The 16,626-nt window shown below is 39.0% G+C and overlaps 1 protein-coding gene across 10 annotated transcripts; it reads right to left on the bottom strand.

The window, feature by feature from the left end:
- Window positions 1-520: 520 nt before the first annotated feature.
- Window positions 521-16,354, bottom strand: SRSF10 (serine and arginine rich splicing factor 10). 10 transcript variants are annotated; one of them, XM_010355749.2, is made up of 7 exons: window positions 16,083-16,352; window positions 14,666-14,770; window positions 10,935-11,038; window positions 7,557-7,719; window positions 7,282-7,335; window positions 7,047-7,148; window positions 521-3,425 (listed from the first exon to the last, which is right to left on the bottom strand). In XM_010355749.2, exons 1-7 carry the CDS (start codon window positions 16,145-16,147, stop codon window positions 3,365-3,367), a joined length of 654 nt encoding a protein of 217 aa, XP_010354051.1. In that variant the 5' UTR covers window positions 16,148-16,352; the 3' UTR covers window positions 521-3,364. The 10 variants fall into 10 exon arrangements, with proteins under 10 accessions (XP_010354051.1, XP_010354046.1, XP_010354049.1 ...); XM_030913238.1 differs by lacking the exon at window positions 521-3,425 and adding an exon at window positions 13,863-14,225 and having other exon boundaries at window positions 4,777-7,148; window positions 10,935-11,041; window positions 14,606-14,770; window positions 16,083-16,354; XM_030913237.1 differs by lacking the exon at window positions 521-3,425 and adding an exon at window positions 13,863-14,225 and having other exon boundaries at window positions 4,777-7,148; window positions 10,935-13,395; window positions 14,606-14,770; window positions 16,083-16,354.
- Between the last annotated feature and the right edge of the window lie 272 nt (window positions 16,355-16,626).

The raw sequence follows: 16,626 nt of genomic DNA on the forward strand, positions 1-16,626 counted from the left end.
GGGTTCACGCCATTCTCCTGCCTCCGCCTCCCCAGTAGCTGGGACTACAGGCGCCCGCCTCGTCGCCCGGCTAGTTTTTTGTATTTTTTAGTAGAGACGGGGTTTCACCGTATTAGCCAGGATGGTCTCGATCTCCTGACCTCGTGATCCGCCCGTCTCGGCCTCCCAAAGTGCTGGGATTACAGGCTTGAGCCACCGCGCCCGGCCAAATGCTGTAATTTCAATTTGTCTTCTTTTTGATGGCAGTTACACTATGATGGAATCAGGTCCAAAACCTATCCTTAAGCTTTAAATACTGATAAACTATCGTCTTCCCTAGAACAACTACAACACAGGAAAAAATCTGAAAGGTTTTGTGTAAGTTTTAGTTTCTAGTATTTTGGTTGCATTCTCGTAGGCAATTTGTAAAGCAAGAGGGACAGAGTGCATCTCTAAAACCTCTTATACAAATTACGAAAAAGTGTACCCAGGTGGTTACAAATCTAAGGTAGAGCAAAGTCTTAAAAAAACCCAAGATTTATTTTTGGCTCCTAGACCAATTTTATTTCACTTTCCAGCATTCAAAGAAATGTGATCTGCAAAAAACTAGATACAAAGGCCTTTTACTTCTTTACAAACTATGGTTAGTTCTCAATGAATTTACATGCCTCACTTTTTATTCCAAGAAAAATTCCCATTGTGCAATACAAGGGTGAAACAGCTGTTACAAATACACAGAAACATAATAAAGATAACCAATACTGTTAGAGGACGGGGCAGAGGAAAAAACCCAAGAGAAGGAACCTTTTTCACAGTGACTAGCAGAATGTCTTGTAGATAACAATAACTGAAGACAAACAGGTTGCTCACTTCTTCCTATCAAGTCATCCAATCTAAAATGAGAATAGTTCATGCCTAGAATAGGCTAACTATAGGCTTTGCTAGTCCTCCTTCCTAGTAGAATGCCATCAGATTATTCCTGAGCTATCGCTCAAGTCACAGCTACTTCAGAATATAATCTCAGGTTTTGTAAACAGGAACATGGTCAAAATGCAATACTATGGAAAATCTCTACAAGAGAATGAGATTTGGAAAGCCATGCTTAGAGTCTCCGAGCCACACAACCATGAGATCTTGGATAACATTTAATCTCTCATCCAGGAACATTATCCATTTGCCTTGTAAGGTTGTGAGGAATGAATAGCATATGCAGGAAGCTATCACATGATGGGTATTCTACAAAGCACAATTTTCTCATCTGTAAAATGGGAATAATACCCATTTCCCAGGAGTGTTTTTAGGATTAAATAGGAATATTTGAAAAGCACATGGTTCAGCACAATAAGTGCTCAATAATATTGACAGCATTCAGTACAAAGAGAACCACAGAAGAGATCCTAAAGCAATTCATTCAACAGATGTAAAAATTAAAGAGGGCCTTTTCTGATTTACCATAATTAAATACTTCAACTATCGTTATTGCAGTTATATATGTATTTACCTAAATTTTTTAAAAACAAAATCCCAACTCAATATGCAACTTAATTCCCCCCCTTAAATGTCTTTAACTTCAAAAGGAAATGGAGAAGGGAGGTAGAGGGCAAAAAAGTCTATGACCTCTACATATTCTTTTAAAAACACACAGAACCTCTGTCCTAAGAACCCACTATGTTAATGAGTGTGTAACGGTATACAAAATACTTTTTGTGATTAAATCTAGTCATTTTGGCTCTAAGTAAATTCTAGATCCCATTGTATCAATTTTACTATCTCCAGGAAAATAAAGCTATAAAAACAATTCCCCATTTGATTAAACAACAACAAACATGGTAACAAAAGATGAAACAAGTGAAAAATTATGGGCTGTACCCTAGGATCTGACGCTTGCTGTGTGATCTTGGAAAAGTTCAAAAAAAATTTCTAAAATAAAATATGAACAAAAATACCTCCATTTCATACCTCCCTTGAAAATATACCTCTGCTGTATTTTCAAAATTGCTATAAATTAAAAGCTTAAGACTCCACTTCCAGATTTTTAGTTAGTAATTTCATATGGAAAGTTTTAAGTATGCGGCAAAAAAGATGACAAAAATAAAATGTGATGGAATCAATGTATAGGTAAAGAAACATCATATCCTAATAAGAAACTAAGGAATCCAAAACATTTTGTGATACTATAAAAGTTATTTATTCGCTATACACAGAACATGTCCCCTATAAAATGTACATGTAAATCACTAAAAAGTATAATTTGGTGAACATTTTCTCAATTACAGAACATACTAAATCAGTTGGGATAACAGCTGTCTGCCTCAAAATAATCTAATTATAGCACCCAGTCTCCTTTATACCTAATGCAAATACTTATTTTGGGGGTTATATCCTAGTATGTGTTTGGTGAGGCAGAGTAAACAATTTAATATAACTCTAGTATATTACAGTCACTGCACAATAAACCAGTTTATTACAGATTAAAACAAATCATTTTTTCATTATTTGTAATAATGTGATCAAATACTGGATACTTTTAAATGGCAGATAACCACACAATTACTTATCTTTGATAGTATGTTGTGTTCTATAATTACATTGATACGAATGGTGTAAAATATTGTTATGAATAATATACCTCAAACAAAGCAATGAGGCCATACTGTAATGATTCACTAGATTGTGCTCAGTAGACATTTACTGAATAAGGGAATAATCTATTTTTCTCCTCAATTATCCAGGACAATGATTTGCCCATAGTAAGGGCTCAATAAATATTTGCGGAACATACTGACTAGGAAAGAGGCGAGAAGAGATGGGCCCTGTTAGCTGAATGTCAAATATAATTGGAATTTACCTGGGAAGGAGAGTACTTAAAGAAAGATGTAAACTGCATGTGGTGTATACAAGTAAATAAACACAGATGCCAACAAAGCAAATGATTAAGCAGAAAACACTGGGACCAAAATAAACAAAGGCAAGATTTGCCAATAATGGCAAAAATGGAACTTTTATATTGGACCATACCTTTTCCCACCCAATTCAGTTTGAGACAGAGCAACAGAGGCACTGTAAGAGACTATGGCTGTCTTCCTTGATATTCAGACATCCTAGTTTCCAATAATTTATTATGGACCTGTTACCCATGAATCAATATAAACCTATTCATATTTAGGGATTAGTTTCCACAAGTACAAAGTTGAATTTCCTTTTATTTGTCCTAAAATGCTTACTTTCAAACTTGAAGGGACTTCAATTATTCCATGTAGTTTTCGATAACATTCTTTTATCTTTTCAGACCAGAGTCAAAATATTCGTACAGTATTCATACTGCAGCACCTTCCACCCACCCTTTGGTCGCTTGAACTGCCCTTCTTTGGTTCTTTTTCCGCTTTCAGATCTTTCTTGAAGTGTAGTAAGCAGAACTGTACTGGGTATTCCAGCTGCAGTTTGGTCTTAAATAAAAGAAGGATGTTTGTCAGTTTGGTTTTCTTTATTCTTCTCTGTGGTATACAGGATTTTGTTAGTTGAACTGGATGTAGCAGCTTACTGGGCCAAATTTTCAAGAGAATAATACAACAGTTCCCAGGTCTTTCCCCTGGGATGTAACTTAACAGCTCATACTCTATGTAGCACCTTTCCTCTCTCACTGAAGCATTATCTCTCATTTTTCTTCTTGCTTACTTGGCTTAAAAAAAAAAATGCAGAGAGATCTTAAGTAAAAGGAGAGGTGAAGTGTGTCAGCCCTCATTTGAGTATTGATATAACCATTCTATTTATTATTGAGCCCAGTACCACATACACAGTACGTACACTCAGTAGGTGGGGGACTCAACTACATCACCCAAAACTAACATAAAACACTACGTAAAGATCCTCATCAAGTATCAGTAGGATCCAAACTACCATGCGTTCAACTGTAATATAGTCCTTTTGAAGCTGTTAGGTGTGTCACTTTAGGAACATATAAGGTTCTCAATAGTCCAAGTCTAAAAATAAGTTGACACAAAAATAAAAATGAAATTAGGCCTTCAAGTTCTATACAGAAAATGAACAATTTCAATGAGCTATCCCCTCATCTACTTCTCTCAAATTATAGTCTGTAAAACAAACAACACCCCCCACCCCCAAAACTAAGGACCAGGCCTTGGCTTAAATCCTGGCTCTGCCTTATAGTCTTTTCTTTGTGCCTCAGTTTCCTTATCTTTGATATGGGGAAAATAAAAGTATCTTTCTCACAGGGTTTTGTGAAGAGTAAATGAGTTAACACATAGCCTTTTCAAGTGTCTGGCACATCATGAATACTTAATAAATTAGCTATAATTGTCATCAAGTAGATAGAATTCGAACCACAAAATACCTAACCTACTTCCCTAAAGAGGTTATCACTTAATATTAGCTGCTCATCAACATTCAATTCAAACTGATTTAAAATCATGTCATAAACGTTAAGTCTCAATGCATCTTGTTTACGAAGAGGGAGAGCAGAATTACTGGTCCATCCAATAAAGAAAGTATAAACTTAGAATTAGCTGATCCAAATTTCATCTTAACACACTACCAAATAACCTCTTAAGTTAGTTAACCCAAGAGGCTCAATGAGCAATCATGAAACAACTTTGATATTACACAATGAATTTTTAACTACTGTGTAAAAAGATGTACCTTTCTGACAAGTTCTATCATTTCCAAAGTAAAAGTTGTGCCTAGTGCAACACTGATTAAAAATATTCCTAAATCTATAAAGGACTGTTTCCATTGTTATTTTAGAATCATATTCAATACTGTAATAATTCCAGTTAATCATATTTCCTTCATTTTGTTTTTATTATAGCATGTTTGCTTAATTTACAGCAAGCAGAAAATAAGCTGGGTCTTGTTTTGATCCAAACATCGATGTTTTAAAGGTTGTACACAATATTTGTTAAAAAGAACATATAAAAATACCTTTTTAGAAGCCTCTATAAGAAAGAAAATACAAAGTTTAACCCCACAACTTTCCTCTTTGCTAGAACTGCAAACTACTGCTACAGTTTTAAATAGACTTTTTGTTGTTTAAACTATACATCCAGGAAAATCTAAAAAAATTAAAGAAACGTGCATATAAATGATTGCATAGCAGAACATGAACATTAACTGCAAACAGTAAAGAAATGAAAGTTAGAAATACTATCAAATATACAAAGGTTCTAGAATCAATCCTTTAAACACATTCCACAAACAGTATTTAAAATCCATCGTTGTATTCTTTACAGGCAAACCCTAGATTACTAAAACCAAAATTGAAAAAAGTAATCCTCTAAAGGAATCGCTTCTCCATAATTCTCACTTATATCTGTAAGCAAGCAATCTGAGATTTTTAAAGATGCTAGCTTTTTATTCGGCAATGAAATTGGACATGTCAAGTCACTTTTGTCCCCAAAACGATCTTTCAGAGAAATACTAGAAATTATAAATGGTTAAGGGTATTACTTCATTTTTAGTCAGGTACTACACTGATAATCGAAAGCTCAGAAGATGTGACTCTTGCTTAAAACTGACTAATCCTTTTTCCCAAATTATCTTAAATTTCATGGCACCACAGAATCACCTAGAGTGAGTGTTGTCTTTCAACTTGCCTCGAATTAAACTGAGGTGTGAAAAGCAGGCCTCCCTCACAAAGAGGTAGGCAAATTTTGATACAAATGCACGAGCCAAGTGCTGTAAGCATCAAAATTTCAGTTTTTACACTATGCACACACACACAAAACCTACTTTGAAACAATTTACTTGTTTCTAACAGGAGTAAAAAAACTAAGCAATATTATGGTCAACAACGCTCCTTAAACTTTAGAATAACTACATAAGAATATTCCTTTCTCCTTAAAATTATTTTTGCCATCATCAACCTGCTCAAATTTTAAGGTGAGTTTTTATGTTTTCTATGTTCCAAATCTTCATAGGAACCAGAAAAAAAGCAGTGAAGGTTCCATGTTTCAGTCAAAAACTCAATTTCCCAGCTGGCATCATTCCCCAAGACAGTGGGGTTAACAAAATAACTAATCCACACTGCATCAAAAATAATTGTCATTGGCCTAGACATCTGGTTTTGCTTTACTGTTTTGTTTTGTTTTGTTTTTGAGACGGAATCTCTCTCTGCTGCCCAGGCTGGAGTGCAGTGGCGTGATTTTGGCTCACTGCAACTTCCACCTCCTGGGTTCAAGCGATTCTCTTGCCTCTGCCTCCCGAGTAGCTGGGATTACAGGCATGCGCCACCATGCCTGGCTAATTTTTGTATTTTTAGTAGAGACGGGGTTTCACCATATTGATCAGGCTGGTCTCAAACTCCTGCCCTCGTGATCCACCCGCCTCGGCCTCCCAAAGTGCTGGGATTACAGGTGTGAGCTACCGCGCCCGGCCAGGCCTAGACATCTTGACAAGACACAAAGGTCCAACCTGAACCTAAATGTGTGAGCAGTCAGTGTTGTACTGTGGCTACTACTTCACTTTTGTATCATTCTATCTTATTAGCAAGCTACATTTCTAGGTTAACAGTTCTACCAAATATGAATATGAAAGTTTATTTTTAATGAGACAATGTTGCAAATTATGGTCAACCAACATCTTTTCACCAAATACTTCAAGCATAAAAAATGAGAATCTTTACAAAAATATACAGAGACACCACAAATTGGTAGCTGCCCATAACATTAAACAAACTGGACTCTTAAGAGTGGCTTCTCAACAGCATATCATTTTAATTATAACCATTGCCCGGTACAGGGAAAACTAACAAGTGTTTTTTAAGCATCATTGCAACATTGTATTCCTGATAATTTAAGTAAACCAAACTATGAGTAAATGAATGATACATGCCTAAAAATGACCATGGTTTATACTATCAGTGGCCACTGGACTTAGGACTAGTCCAAGACCTTGATCTAGATTTTGACCTAGACCTAGACTGTGATCTTGACTGAGATTTGGATCTAGGTGGTTCTTTTTTCCTTGATTCCTTTTCATATCTTGAGCCAGACTTATAATGTGTTTTGGAATCTGTTTTAGAGGTGCCTCTAGTTTTGGTGTGAGATGCAGACCTAGAACGTGATTTAGCCTTCATTTCTTTCTTGGGCTGGGACTTGGACCGTGATCTTGAATTGGATTTAGATCTTGAAAAAGATCGATTTCGGTGTTTGAATCTTTCAAAACAGAGGAGAGATATAATTAGAGTAAAAAAATTAGATTCTATATTAATCAAATTTGTTATTTTTAGAGCAAAAGTTCACTCTGAAATTTAAAAAAATGAGTCTTTTTCAAAGCAAAGTTATTTACCTATCATTGTCGGAATGGCTTCTGCTACGCCGTGGTCTTCCAGTCGGTCTACTGCTAAAAAGCATATCAGAAAAAGCAGTGACAAATATCTATTCATAGAGGCAAAGTTTCTAATTAAAAGCAAACCATAAAAGTTTTAAAATAAAATGATACCATATTTTTTGTCTCAATGAAACAGTCAATGTATATAATTAAAAGTATACATAAAAGTAAAAAAAACTTAAATGCTAACAAATACATTTTTTAAACAGATCACTGCTACACGGCACACTTACTTTCTAGGACTATATGATCTTCTATAGTTGTAATCAAAAGACCGACTTCTTGATCTCCTCCTTTCATAACTTCGGCTTCTAGAACGTCTGTATCTGTCATAATCATCATAGCGTGAAGAACTGTACACATTCCTCCCTTCCTTGGCTTTCATCTGATTTGGTGCTAGGAAATACAAAGAACAGAAATACTTAGAAATATTAAAAACAGTATTAAAGCCCTCAATAAATAGGAAAAAAAATCCCTGCATCTCCTCTTGTATCCCAAACAGAGTATGTATGACCGGGTGGTGGCTCATGCCTGTAATCCCACTACTTTGGGAGGTTGAGGTGGGATGATAAAGGATCATTTGAGCCCAGGAGTTTGAGACCAGCCTGGAACAACATGGCAATATCCCATTTTTACAAAAAATAATTAGCTGGGCCTAGTGGCTTGTGCATGTATTCCAGCTACCCGGGAGGCTAAGGGGGTAAGAGTTTGCAGCTGCAATGAATTGTGATTACACCACTACACGCCAGCCTGGGGGTCAGAGACCCTGTCTCAAAAAAAAAAAAAAAAAAAAAAAAATTGCGTATGTGTTTTGGCTTTTTTTTTTTTTTATTCTTGAGACCAGGGTCTTGCTGTGTCATCCAGGCTGGAGTGCAGTGGCGCAATCTCAGCTCACTACAACCTCCACCCCACACCAGTTGAAACCATTCTCCTGCCTCAGCCTCCTGAGTAGCTGAGATTACAGGCACGCATTACCACACCCGGCTAATTTTTATGTTTTAGTAGAGACAGGGTTTCACCATATTGGCCAGGCTGGTCTCGAATTTCTGACCCCAAATAATCCACATGCCTTGGCCTCCCAAAGTGCTGGGGTTATAGATGTGAGCCACTGCACCGGGCCTGGAGTCTTTTTTTTTTGAGACGAAGTTTTGTTCTTGTTACCCAGGCCAGAGTGCAATGGTGCAATCTCGGCTCACCACAACCTTCTCCTCCTGAGTAGCTGGGATTACAGGCATGCACCACCACGCCAGGCTAATTTTGTATTTTTAGTAGAGACAGTGTTTATCCATGTTGGTCAGGCTGGACTCGAACTCCTGGTGATCCGCCCCCGCCCACCCTGACCTCCCAAAGTGCTGGGATTACAGGCTTGAGCCACTGCGCCCAGTCCTGGAGTCTGTTTTTAGAGGTATCTGTAGTTTTGGTGTGAGATGGAGATGCAGAACGTGATTTAGCCTAGGCTGGGTTGAGGTAACTGCAAATTTTCATCTTCGGAAAAGCATGTATTTATTTTCAAGAAAGTTTATTACAAGACTGTTTTATGTTAAAAATAATACTAATATCCCCAACTATTTTCAAAGTCTTCTCACCATCTAGCTTATCAGCCAAGACCTGGCAACTATTCTGACACTGGGAATCTATACCATAAAAGGATTTTTACAAACTCCAAATGGAAGTGAGTGGCTTTTTGTTATGAGATTGGGTCTTGCTGCCACCCAGTCTAGAGTGTAGTTGTGCAAACACAGCTCTCTGCAACCTCAACCTCCTGGGCCCAAGTGATCCTCCTGCCTAGCGGGGACCACAGGTGTGCACTAACACGCCTGGCTAATTTTTTATTTTATTTTTTTGTGGAGATGGGGTCTCACTTTGTTGCCCAGGCTGGTCTCAAACTCCTGGGCTCTGGCAATCCTCCCGCCCAGGCCTCCCAAAGTGGTGGGATATAGGCGTGAGCAACCACACCCAAGCATTTTACATTTTTAAATGGTTGAAAAAAATGAACCATGTGCTGATTTGGAATGATCCTGCCACAGATTCTATTCATTAAGAACACACTTAACAAAATATTTATAGGTGGCCTATGAACAATGTGCGGTGTCAAAATGCAGTAATATATAATTCCAGTTCTAAGACCCTAAGTAGAATAAGGCATTCCTAAATGCCTTATAGACACTTCAGTTCTTATCTCATTCAATTCATTGAAGCAAATACTTAATGTACTGAAGTACATATAAATAACACAATGCATAACCAGGAATCTATTACCCAACTGAAGAACTAGAGTTACCAATATTTTATGTCTACTCAAGAGCTCCTCTTCTCCTCAGCAGCTTTTTCTTTTTCTTTTTTTTGAGACAGTCTCTCGCTCTGTTGCCCAGTCTGGAGTGCAGTGACGCAATCTTGGCTCACTGCAACCTCTGCCTGCCGGGTTCAAGCAATTCTCCTGCCTCAGCCTCCTGAGTAGCTGGGACTACAGGCGTGCGCCACCATGCCTGGCTAATTTTTTGTATTTTTAGTAGAGATGGGGTTTCACAATGACCTTGTGATCCACCCGCCATGGCCTCCCAAAGTGCTGGGATTACAGGTGTGAGTCACCGCACCCCACGGTTATTTTAATCTCTTAATTAGTATCTTGCCCAAGGTAACATAATGGCTAAGCCAGAATTCAAACACAGGTCTATTTGACTCTAAAACCTGTACTCCTGTCTTGTAAGTATGAAGCGAACATCTGGTAAGCCTGCATAACCAACTTTCAGAAGAGTCCACATGTATTTTAGGCATTCTCATTTCCACTTCCTACCTACACTTACCCCAAAACTTTGTAATACATCTGGAAAATATGATGAAATATTCAAGATACTCCATTTTCTTAAAAACCATCCGTTTGGGATCACGCCTGTAATCCCAATCCCAGCACTTTGGGAGGCTGAGGCGGGTGGATCACCTAAGGTGGGGAGTTCAAGACCAGCCTGGCCAACATGGTAAAACTGTCTCTACTAAAAATACAAAAATTAGCCAGATGTGGTGGCATGCACCTGTAATCCCAGCTACTCGGGAGGTTGAGGTATGAGAATTGTTTGAACTCGGGAGGTGGCGGTTGCAGTAAACCGAGATCACGCCACTGCATGCATTCCAGCTTGGGAAACAGAGTGAGACTCTGTCTCAGAAAAAAAGAAAGAAAAAAAAAAAAAAAAAAAAAAGGCCGGGCATGGTGGCTCATGTCTGTAATCCCAGCACTTTGGGAGGCCGGGACGGGCGGATCACGAGGTTAGGAGATTGAGACCATCCTGGCAAACACAGTGAAACCCCATCTCTACTAAAAACAAAAAAAATTAGCCAGGCGTGGTGGCGGGCGCCTGTAGTCCCAGCTTCTCGGGAGGCTGAGGCAGAAGTATGGTGTGAACCCGGGAGGCAGCGGAGCTTGCAGTGAGCAGAGATCGCGCCACTGCACTCCAGCCTGGGCGACAGAGCGAGACTCCGTCTCAAAAAAAAAAAAAAAAGAGAGATCCTTTTGGGTTTTGAACAGATACACAAATTGCTTAAATTCTTAAAAAAAAAAAAAAAATCAAAACACTAAAAAAAAATGCTTCATACGTATCAGGCATAAGGGTACTTACTCTTTCGATCCCCCTGGGCAAACTGTATTTCAATCTGCCGTCCACAAATCCACTTTCTGTCCAAATTATGTAAAGCGTCTTCAGCATCACGAACATCCTCAAATGTGCTAAATGTTAAGGGGCTTGGGAAGTTTTGCAAACTTTGATAATGAATGAGAGTTCAGTTGGTATGTCTGGAACAATTCACAATCTCCCAATATTATTCCAGAAAAATCAACCAGACTCCCACTTACTAGTTGGTGATTCAGTTGGATTCAGCCATTAACACTTCACACTATAAAAGCACTTGTGTTTTCCTAAGGCACACATTTGAAAACGTATGAATACATATTGCAGTAAAGTTATTATTGAAATAAGATGTTATAGCTGAATCACCAAGTTGTCCTATCCAAAAATTTTCCTAAGTTTTAAGAATTAAGTTTACAAGACAAAAAAGAAAAACAAATGTCAGTTCTACGTTGTATGCTAAAATAAAAATTTCTTAAAATAAAACCAAACTAATGTTTTTCATATTTGTTTCAAATGAAAAAAAGAAAATGCCAATAGTTCTTGTGTAAGCAAGCAGTATATGCCTTACCTTACAAGAGATGAAAGCATTAACTTCAAATTTATTTTGCTGTTTTCTTTTTCATATCTATCTAATACTACTATTTCATTTAACTGTCTTCCTTCCACTGCATGGGAAGATAAGCACGCTAGCCATTTGTGGGCATCAAGACAGAGTCAAGCAGTACTCAAGACAATCACTATATCAAAAGCATTATTACATCCATGCAGACTGTAAAAGCATGCTATCAAGAAACAGATCACTGTAAGGACTCCTAGACTAGAAAGCCCTAACCATGACCCTAAATATACAACTTCTTGCAAAGAAATGGGTTTGAGACTGGTTTCCAACTTGAAAATTTCGAGATATTATTTACCAGCCTTAAGCAGGAACTACTGGTACTTGTTTTTGATCTGAGAAGTTAAGCTGCTTGTCCTCCCTGGTCATGACAGCAATACTACTACAAGAACTCCTGGTTTTACATAGCTATTCTGTCCAAACCTAGCTCCTTTCCTAAAACCATCATTATAACAGAGACCAAGTATACATTCAAGGCAGTGTTTGATATAAATGGTTTGGAAAGAGCTAGGTTAGGTACAGGTTTTCATTCTATCCTAAAAATCATTATTCTAGTTTGTACATTTCTATTTCCTGAATTTGAGAGAAAACACAAAACTGCAGATTTAGAGAGGTGATTTAAAAAATCCCTGAAGTGATACACTCCTTTTTCGAGACCGATACTGGTATTCTTTTACTATAGAGACTAAAAGGTCTGCCTTACTAGACTTCCCACTTTTTGTTCTGAAAGGAATTAAGGACTGCAGGTTTCCAGCTCTCTCTTCCCGAGGCTGTTATGAACGGATTAAATGGAAGGACAAGTTTTAAATAACTGGGCTTTCAACATGAAAAGGCAAAGGTTGATGGGGAGTTCAGAACCTTGAATACTGTAACTGAACATCCCTCAAGATTAATGCAGCTGGGCTCTAAACTATTTGGAAGGAATAAGTTCACTTAATGGGTATACTACTATGATACCCCAAGAGACAGAATATAATAAGTATAAAAAGGATTTATATTGAGAGCTGTAAAAATTATTAATGAGAGCAGAGCATCCTCTCTGGGGCTACTTTTCAAAAACAGAATCCTGGGCTGATGGCAAGTTTCTACTTTACTCGGTAAGCCAGGGATAGGAAGAAAAGGCTATTGCAAATGGAGTCAGCCAGAAGAGACAGCAGCAGCAGAGGCAGTCAAGTATCACTCTGATGTCAACCATGGAGAAATTTGTACTTTATGGTCTTTTCAAAAATGAAATTGATAAGCCTGTTACTTATTTCTTTTCAACTATTTTAAGACCATAGACTTACTGAATATGTATTTTAAAATTATCATTCTCCTTTAGATTGCTTTGAATTGCTAGCCTTTTCTGCCTCAAATACCACACACTCTTGAATCAAACTACTACTGACCTTGATTCCTGGGCCACCCAACACTAGGTAAAATCAGGTCTATGTTGTAAGACAGAATGCACCGCTACCTTTATTTACTAAGCCAGATACAGCTATTATCTTCTCTGTAATGGAGCTTTGCAACCAATGCTCACAACTGTCCTTGATCACTGGCCCGGCAGGAGTAGCTTTTGGCTTTTTCCCTGTAAGTCTCACTAGGACTCCACTAACTTAAAAGTTTGAGGCCCACTGAATTTAAGCAGGAAGAATTTTTCCTAGTCTGAGGCCCACAACCCAAACCCTTGTTGCAGGGAGATGATCTCAATGAAAGGAGGAAGGTCACCTGACTCTGGGTCAGGGACCAGTCTCCCGTAGGTCCCAGTTGGGTACCTATACCAGGGAGAAGGCCTTCTGCAACTCATTCAGGGCCAACTGATCATGTGTGCTAAAGCAGCGCAGAGCCAGCAGTCTTCACAGAGTTAAGATAAAGAAGTTAAGGGTTTGTGTGTATCCCCAGCAACCACTTTAAAATCTATATATAAACAGAATTTCTAGTGGCTCTGATCCTACAAGACCACCCGAGCTGTTTCTAAGTAGTCCCCAGTGCATGCACCTGTCTCTCCTTTAAGCAGGGCTCTGTGGCTTAACCCCATGCTACTTCAAAGAGCACACTGCCTGCTACTCTGTGGCATCTGACCACCTGGTCCAAAACCAAAATATGCTGAATTTAATCTTAAGAATATACATCCTGTTACACTTTAACTTGATAAGAGAGTGCATTTATACAAGACCACAATCACAACATCAAAGGCCCACATAAATTAAGTTACAGGTTTTGTCACTAGACCAAACCAGAATAATTTTGAAAATTAACTGCTTACAAAACATTAAAAAAAAAAAGAAAAAAAAAAGAAAAATAGTTATTCTGTAGGATACATCAGGTATGACTCCTTTAATCTTGGCCATCATTCAACTTCATCTTGACCTTTAACTCTTTAAGTGCTTGTCAGAAGGACTTGTCATGAGATGCTTGGCCAAATATGACAGATGGCTTTATCTTTAACTTTGAAAAACAACCTTTTCCCCCTTTTGTAGATAAAGCGAGGCTTTGTCTCCCATTAGGCTTGTCCTTCTTCCAGCTTTTCTTTATTTTTTCTTTTCCCAAACTCTCCCTTCTCTTCAAGCCTGATCCTTAAGAGGTCTTTGGCTTGTCTACTTGCCTTAAGTGTTGAACTCTACTCTAAAGGTTCTTTCATGCTTTCTCTTTGGGGTCGCCATAACTGTACAGCTTTACATTCTCTGAGGTAACAACAGAGGACAGCAAATTAGGGGACAATATTAAAGAAGTTTACCTCATTGTTATACAATTTGTTTTTGATCAAGTGATTCAAATTAACAAACAAGAATACCAAATTTTAATTGCTAAGCACAAGAACATATTAACTTTTAACGGACTTACATTAAAGGTAGTAGCAACCAGAGTGCATTCAAATTTAAATCACATATATAATCATCGACTTGAGTTTCAGAAGCATGAATGGGAATTTCAATATTTTACCATTTTTGGATTAACTTTAATAACGACAGCAATGTGTGAGTCAGAATTAATTTTCAAAAATTTGAAGACAGACATTTATTAGAGGACACAAAGAAACTACTTTTTAGATGTTACCACTTACATAAACTTGAATTTCAAACTTCAACACCCCTCACTAATCAGCCATCTGAAGAAAGGATATTGAACATAAGCAAATCCTCTTGGACGGCGAGTGTAGAAATCAAGTGGAACATACACATCAACTATAGGACCATAACGACCAAATTCACGCCGCAAGTCTTCAGACCTAAAACATCATAAAATTTTTATGTCCAAGTCCTTAAGATGTATAGGCAATATATCTTTCTGATGAAGGAAAGCTAGGATCCAAGAATTTGGAAGATAAAAATGCAGTTTACATTAGCAAGACAACAGTAGACATATGGTACAAGGGAATGACCACAATTTTTATTTTTATCTACAGCCTTCGTTTTTCATAAAAGGTACAGCAGCATTAGGTTGTATATAAGCATTGTTTTTTTTTTTTTTTTTTACTTTATATTACAGCATCAAATCGACTCTAGTACTCTGAAAAATACCAAGCACTTATTTTTACTCCCCAATTTTAGCGACAGGTTTAGACACTTAACAATAGGTAAATATGGTCTGAAAAAGTCACAAATATCGAAATCCTTAAGTGTCAAAATGACATAAAGGGAAAATTTCTCTAGACGCTAACATAATTACTATTGCTTTCTTTCCTGCTTAAATTTAAGACAAAAGCAAATCACAAAGCTAGCAAAAAAAAAAAAACCCCACAAAACACCAAAAACCCAAACCACTTATTTTTTGTGTGTAGATTATTTGTGAAATAAGAAGCCTCATCTTGTAGTAAGAACTCTTCCAAAATAATCTGAAGGCAACTCGAAACAAGGGAATGGTGAGAACAAAGCCTATTTAAGGTAGGTCTGAATTAACCTAATTTAGCTGTCAACGTCCTAATGATTGAGGCTTCCCAAACCTCCCTTTTCAAAGGATGACCAGAATTTCCAGGAAATAAGAAAAACGACTCGCAACATTTAACTGGAAAAATCTAACTCCCCAAATCTCAACGCTCCCTTTCTCCAAACACCTCTAACAGATTAAAACTCCCAAATATTAATAACGGCAACAACAAAAAAGATAAATAGTAGCAAGATTCCTCTCCCTCGATCCCGTTATTTCACCTCACTCAAAAAAAAAATCTCTGGGTCAAGGGGGCGTGAACCTCGAAGAATGAACTTCAAATCAATGCGGGGGGCTGCCGTCGGGTCGCAGAAAGGCCGCGGCAGGGGGCTGCGCGCTCGGGGACGAAGCCGGGAGAAAGGGGCTACGAACTGCGGAGGGGGAGGGGACCGAAAAACGCCGCCACGCGGCCCGGCGAGGGCAGAGGCGCCGCCCTCGCTCCCACGCGGCGGCTGAGGCCGGCTGCGCGGCCTAGTTCGGCGCCAAAGCGGGCGCGGGACCCGCCATCTTCACCCAGTCCCCTCCCCCGGCCCAGTGCCGCCACCACCACCAGAGTCCTCTCCGGGCGCCTGCGGCCTCCCCGCCTAGGCCCGGGGTACCTGCCTTGTACCTACCTGGTGTCGTCGGCCACGTTCCTGACGAACAGAGACGTGTTGGGGGGACGCAGATAGCGGGACATGGCGGCGGCTTGTCTCGGCCGGGCGCACTAACGGGCTCAGCAAACCGTCCTCGGCTCCGGCGGCCGAGCCTCAGACACACACAGCTAGAGGGCTCTGCTACGGCAACCAACTCTTCTCGCGAGACTTCACTCCCGCCTCCACTCCCCCCTCCTACTTCCGCGCAAAGTCGGGCCCGCAACGGTTCTTTCCCGCGAGATCACCAGGCTTGCGACTGCGCATGAGGAGGGCTGGCGCACGCGCCTAAACCTCGGTCTCATTCATTGGCCTCTTGCGGTGCCTCTTACCCTCCCCCCCAGCCTGTTCTTTCTTTCTTTAGGTCTTCATTTTCCCGCCCTTTTCTACCTTGCACTCCCCTTCATCCCCACCCCCAAATCAGGAAGCAGATGTTTTAGTCTTTAGGCCAAACTTTGCAGTTAGTACTAAATGGACAGGTTTTTAAACTATTTAATTCAGAGAGGCTGCCTTAAATTTCTCATTT

Source organism: Rhinopithecus roxellana, chromosome 12 (assembly GCF_007565055.1).
Source record: "Rhinopithecus roxellana isolate Shanxi Qingling chromosome 12, ASM756505v1, whole genome shotgun sequence".
NCBI lineage: Eukaryota > Metazoa > Chordata > Mammalia > Primates > Cercopithecidae > Rhinopithecus > Rhinopithecus roxellana.

Coding starts and splice junctions, on each gene's coding strand:
- SRSF10 (XM_010355741.2), bottom strand. CDS start 16,147: ATGTCCCGCTATCTGCGTCCCCCCAACACGTCTCTGTTCGTCAGGAAC. Junction 14,771..16,082: donor AACGTGGCCGACGACACCAG/GTAGGTACAAGG, acceptor ATGATGTTTTAG/GTCTGAAGACTTGCGGCGTG. Junction 7,149..7,281: donor AGCCATTCCGACAATGATAG/GTAAATAACTTT, acceptor CTGTTTTGAAAG/ATTCAAACACCGAAATCGAT.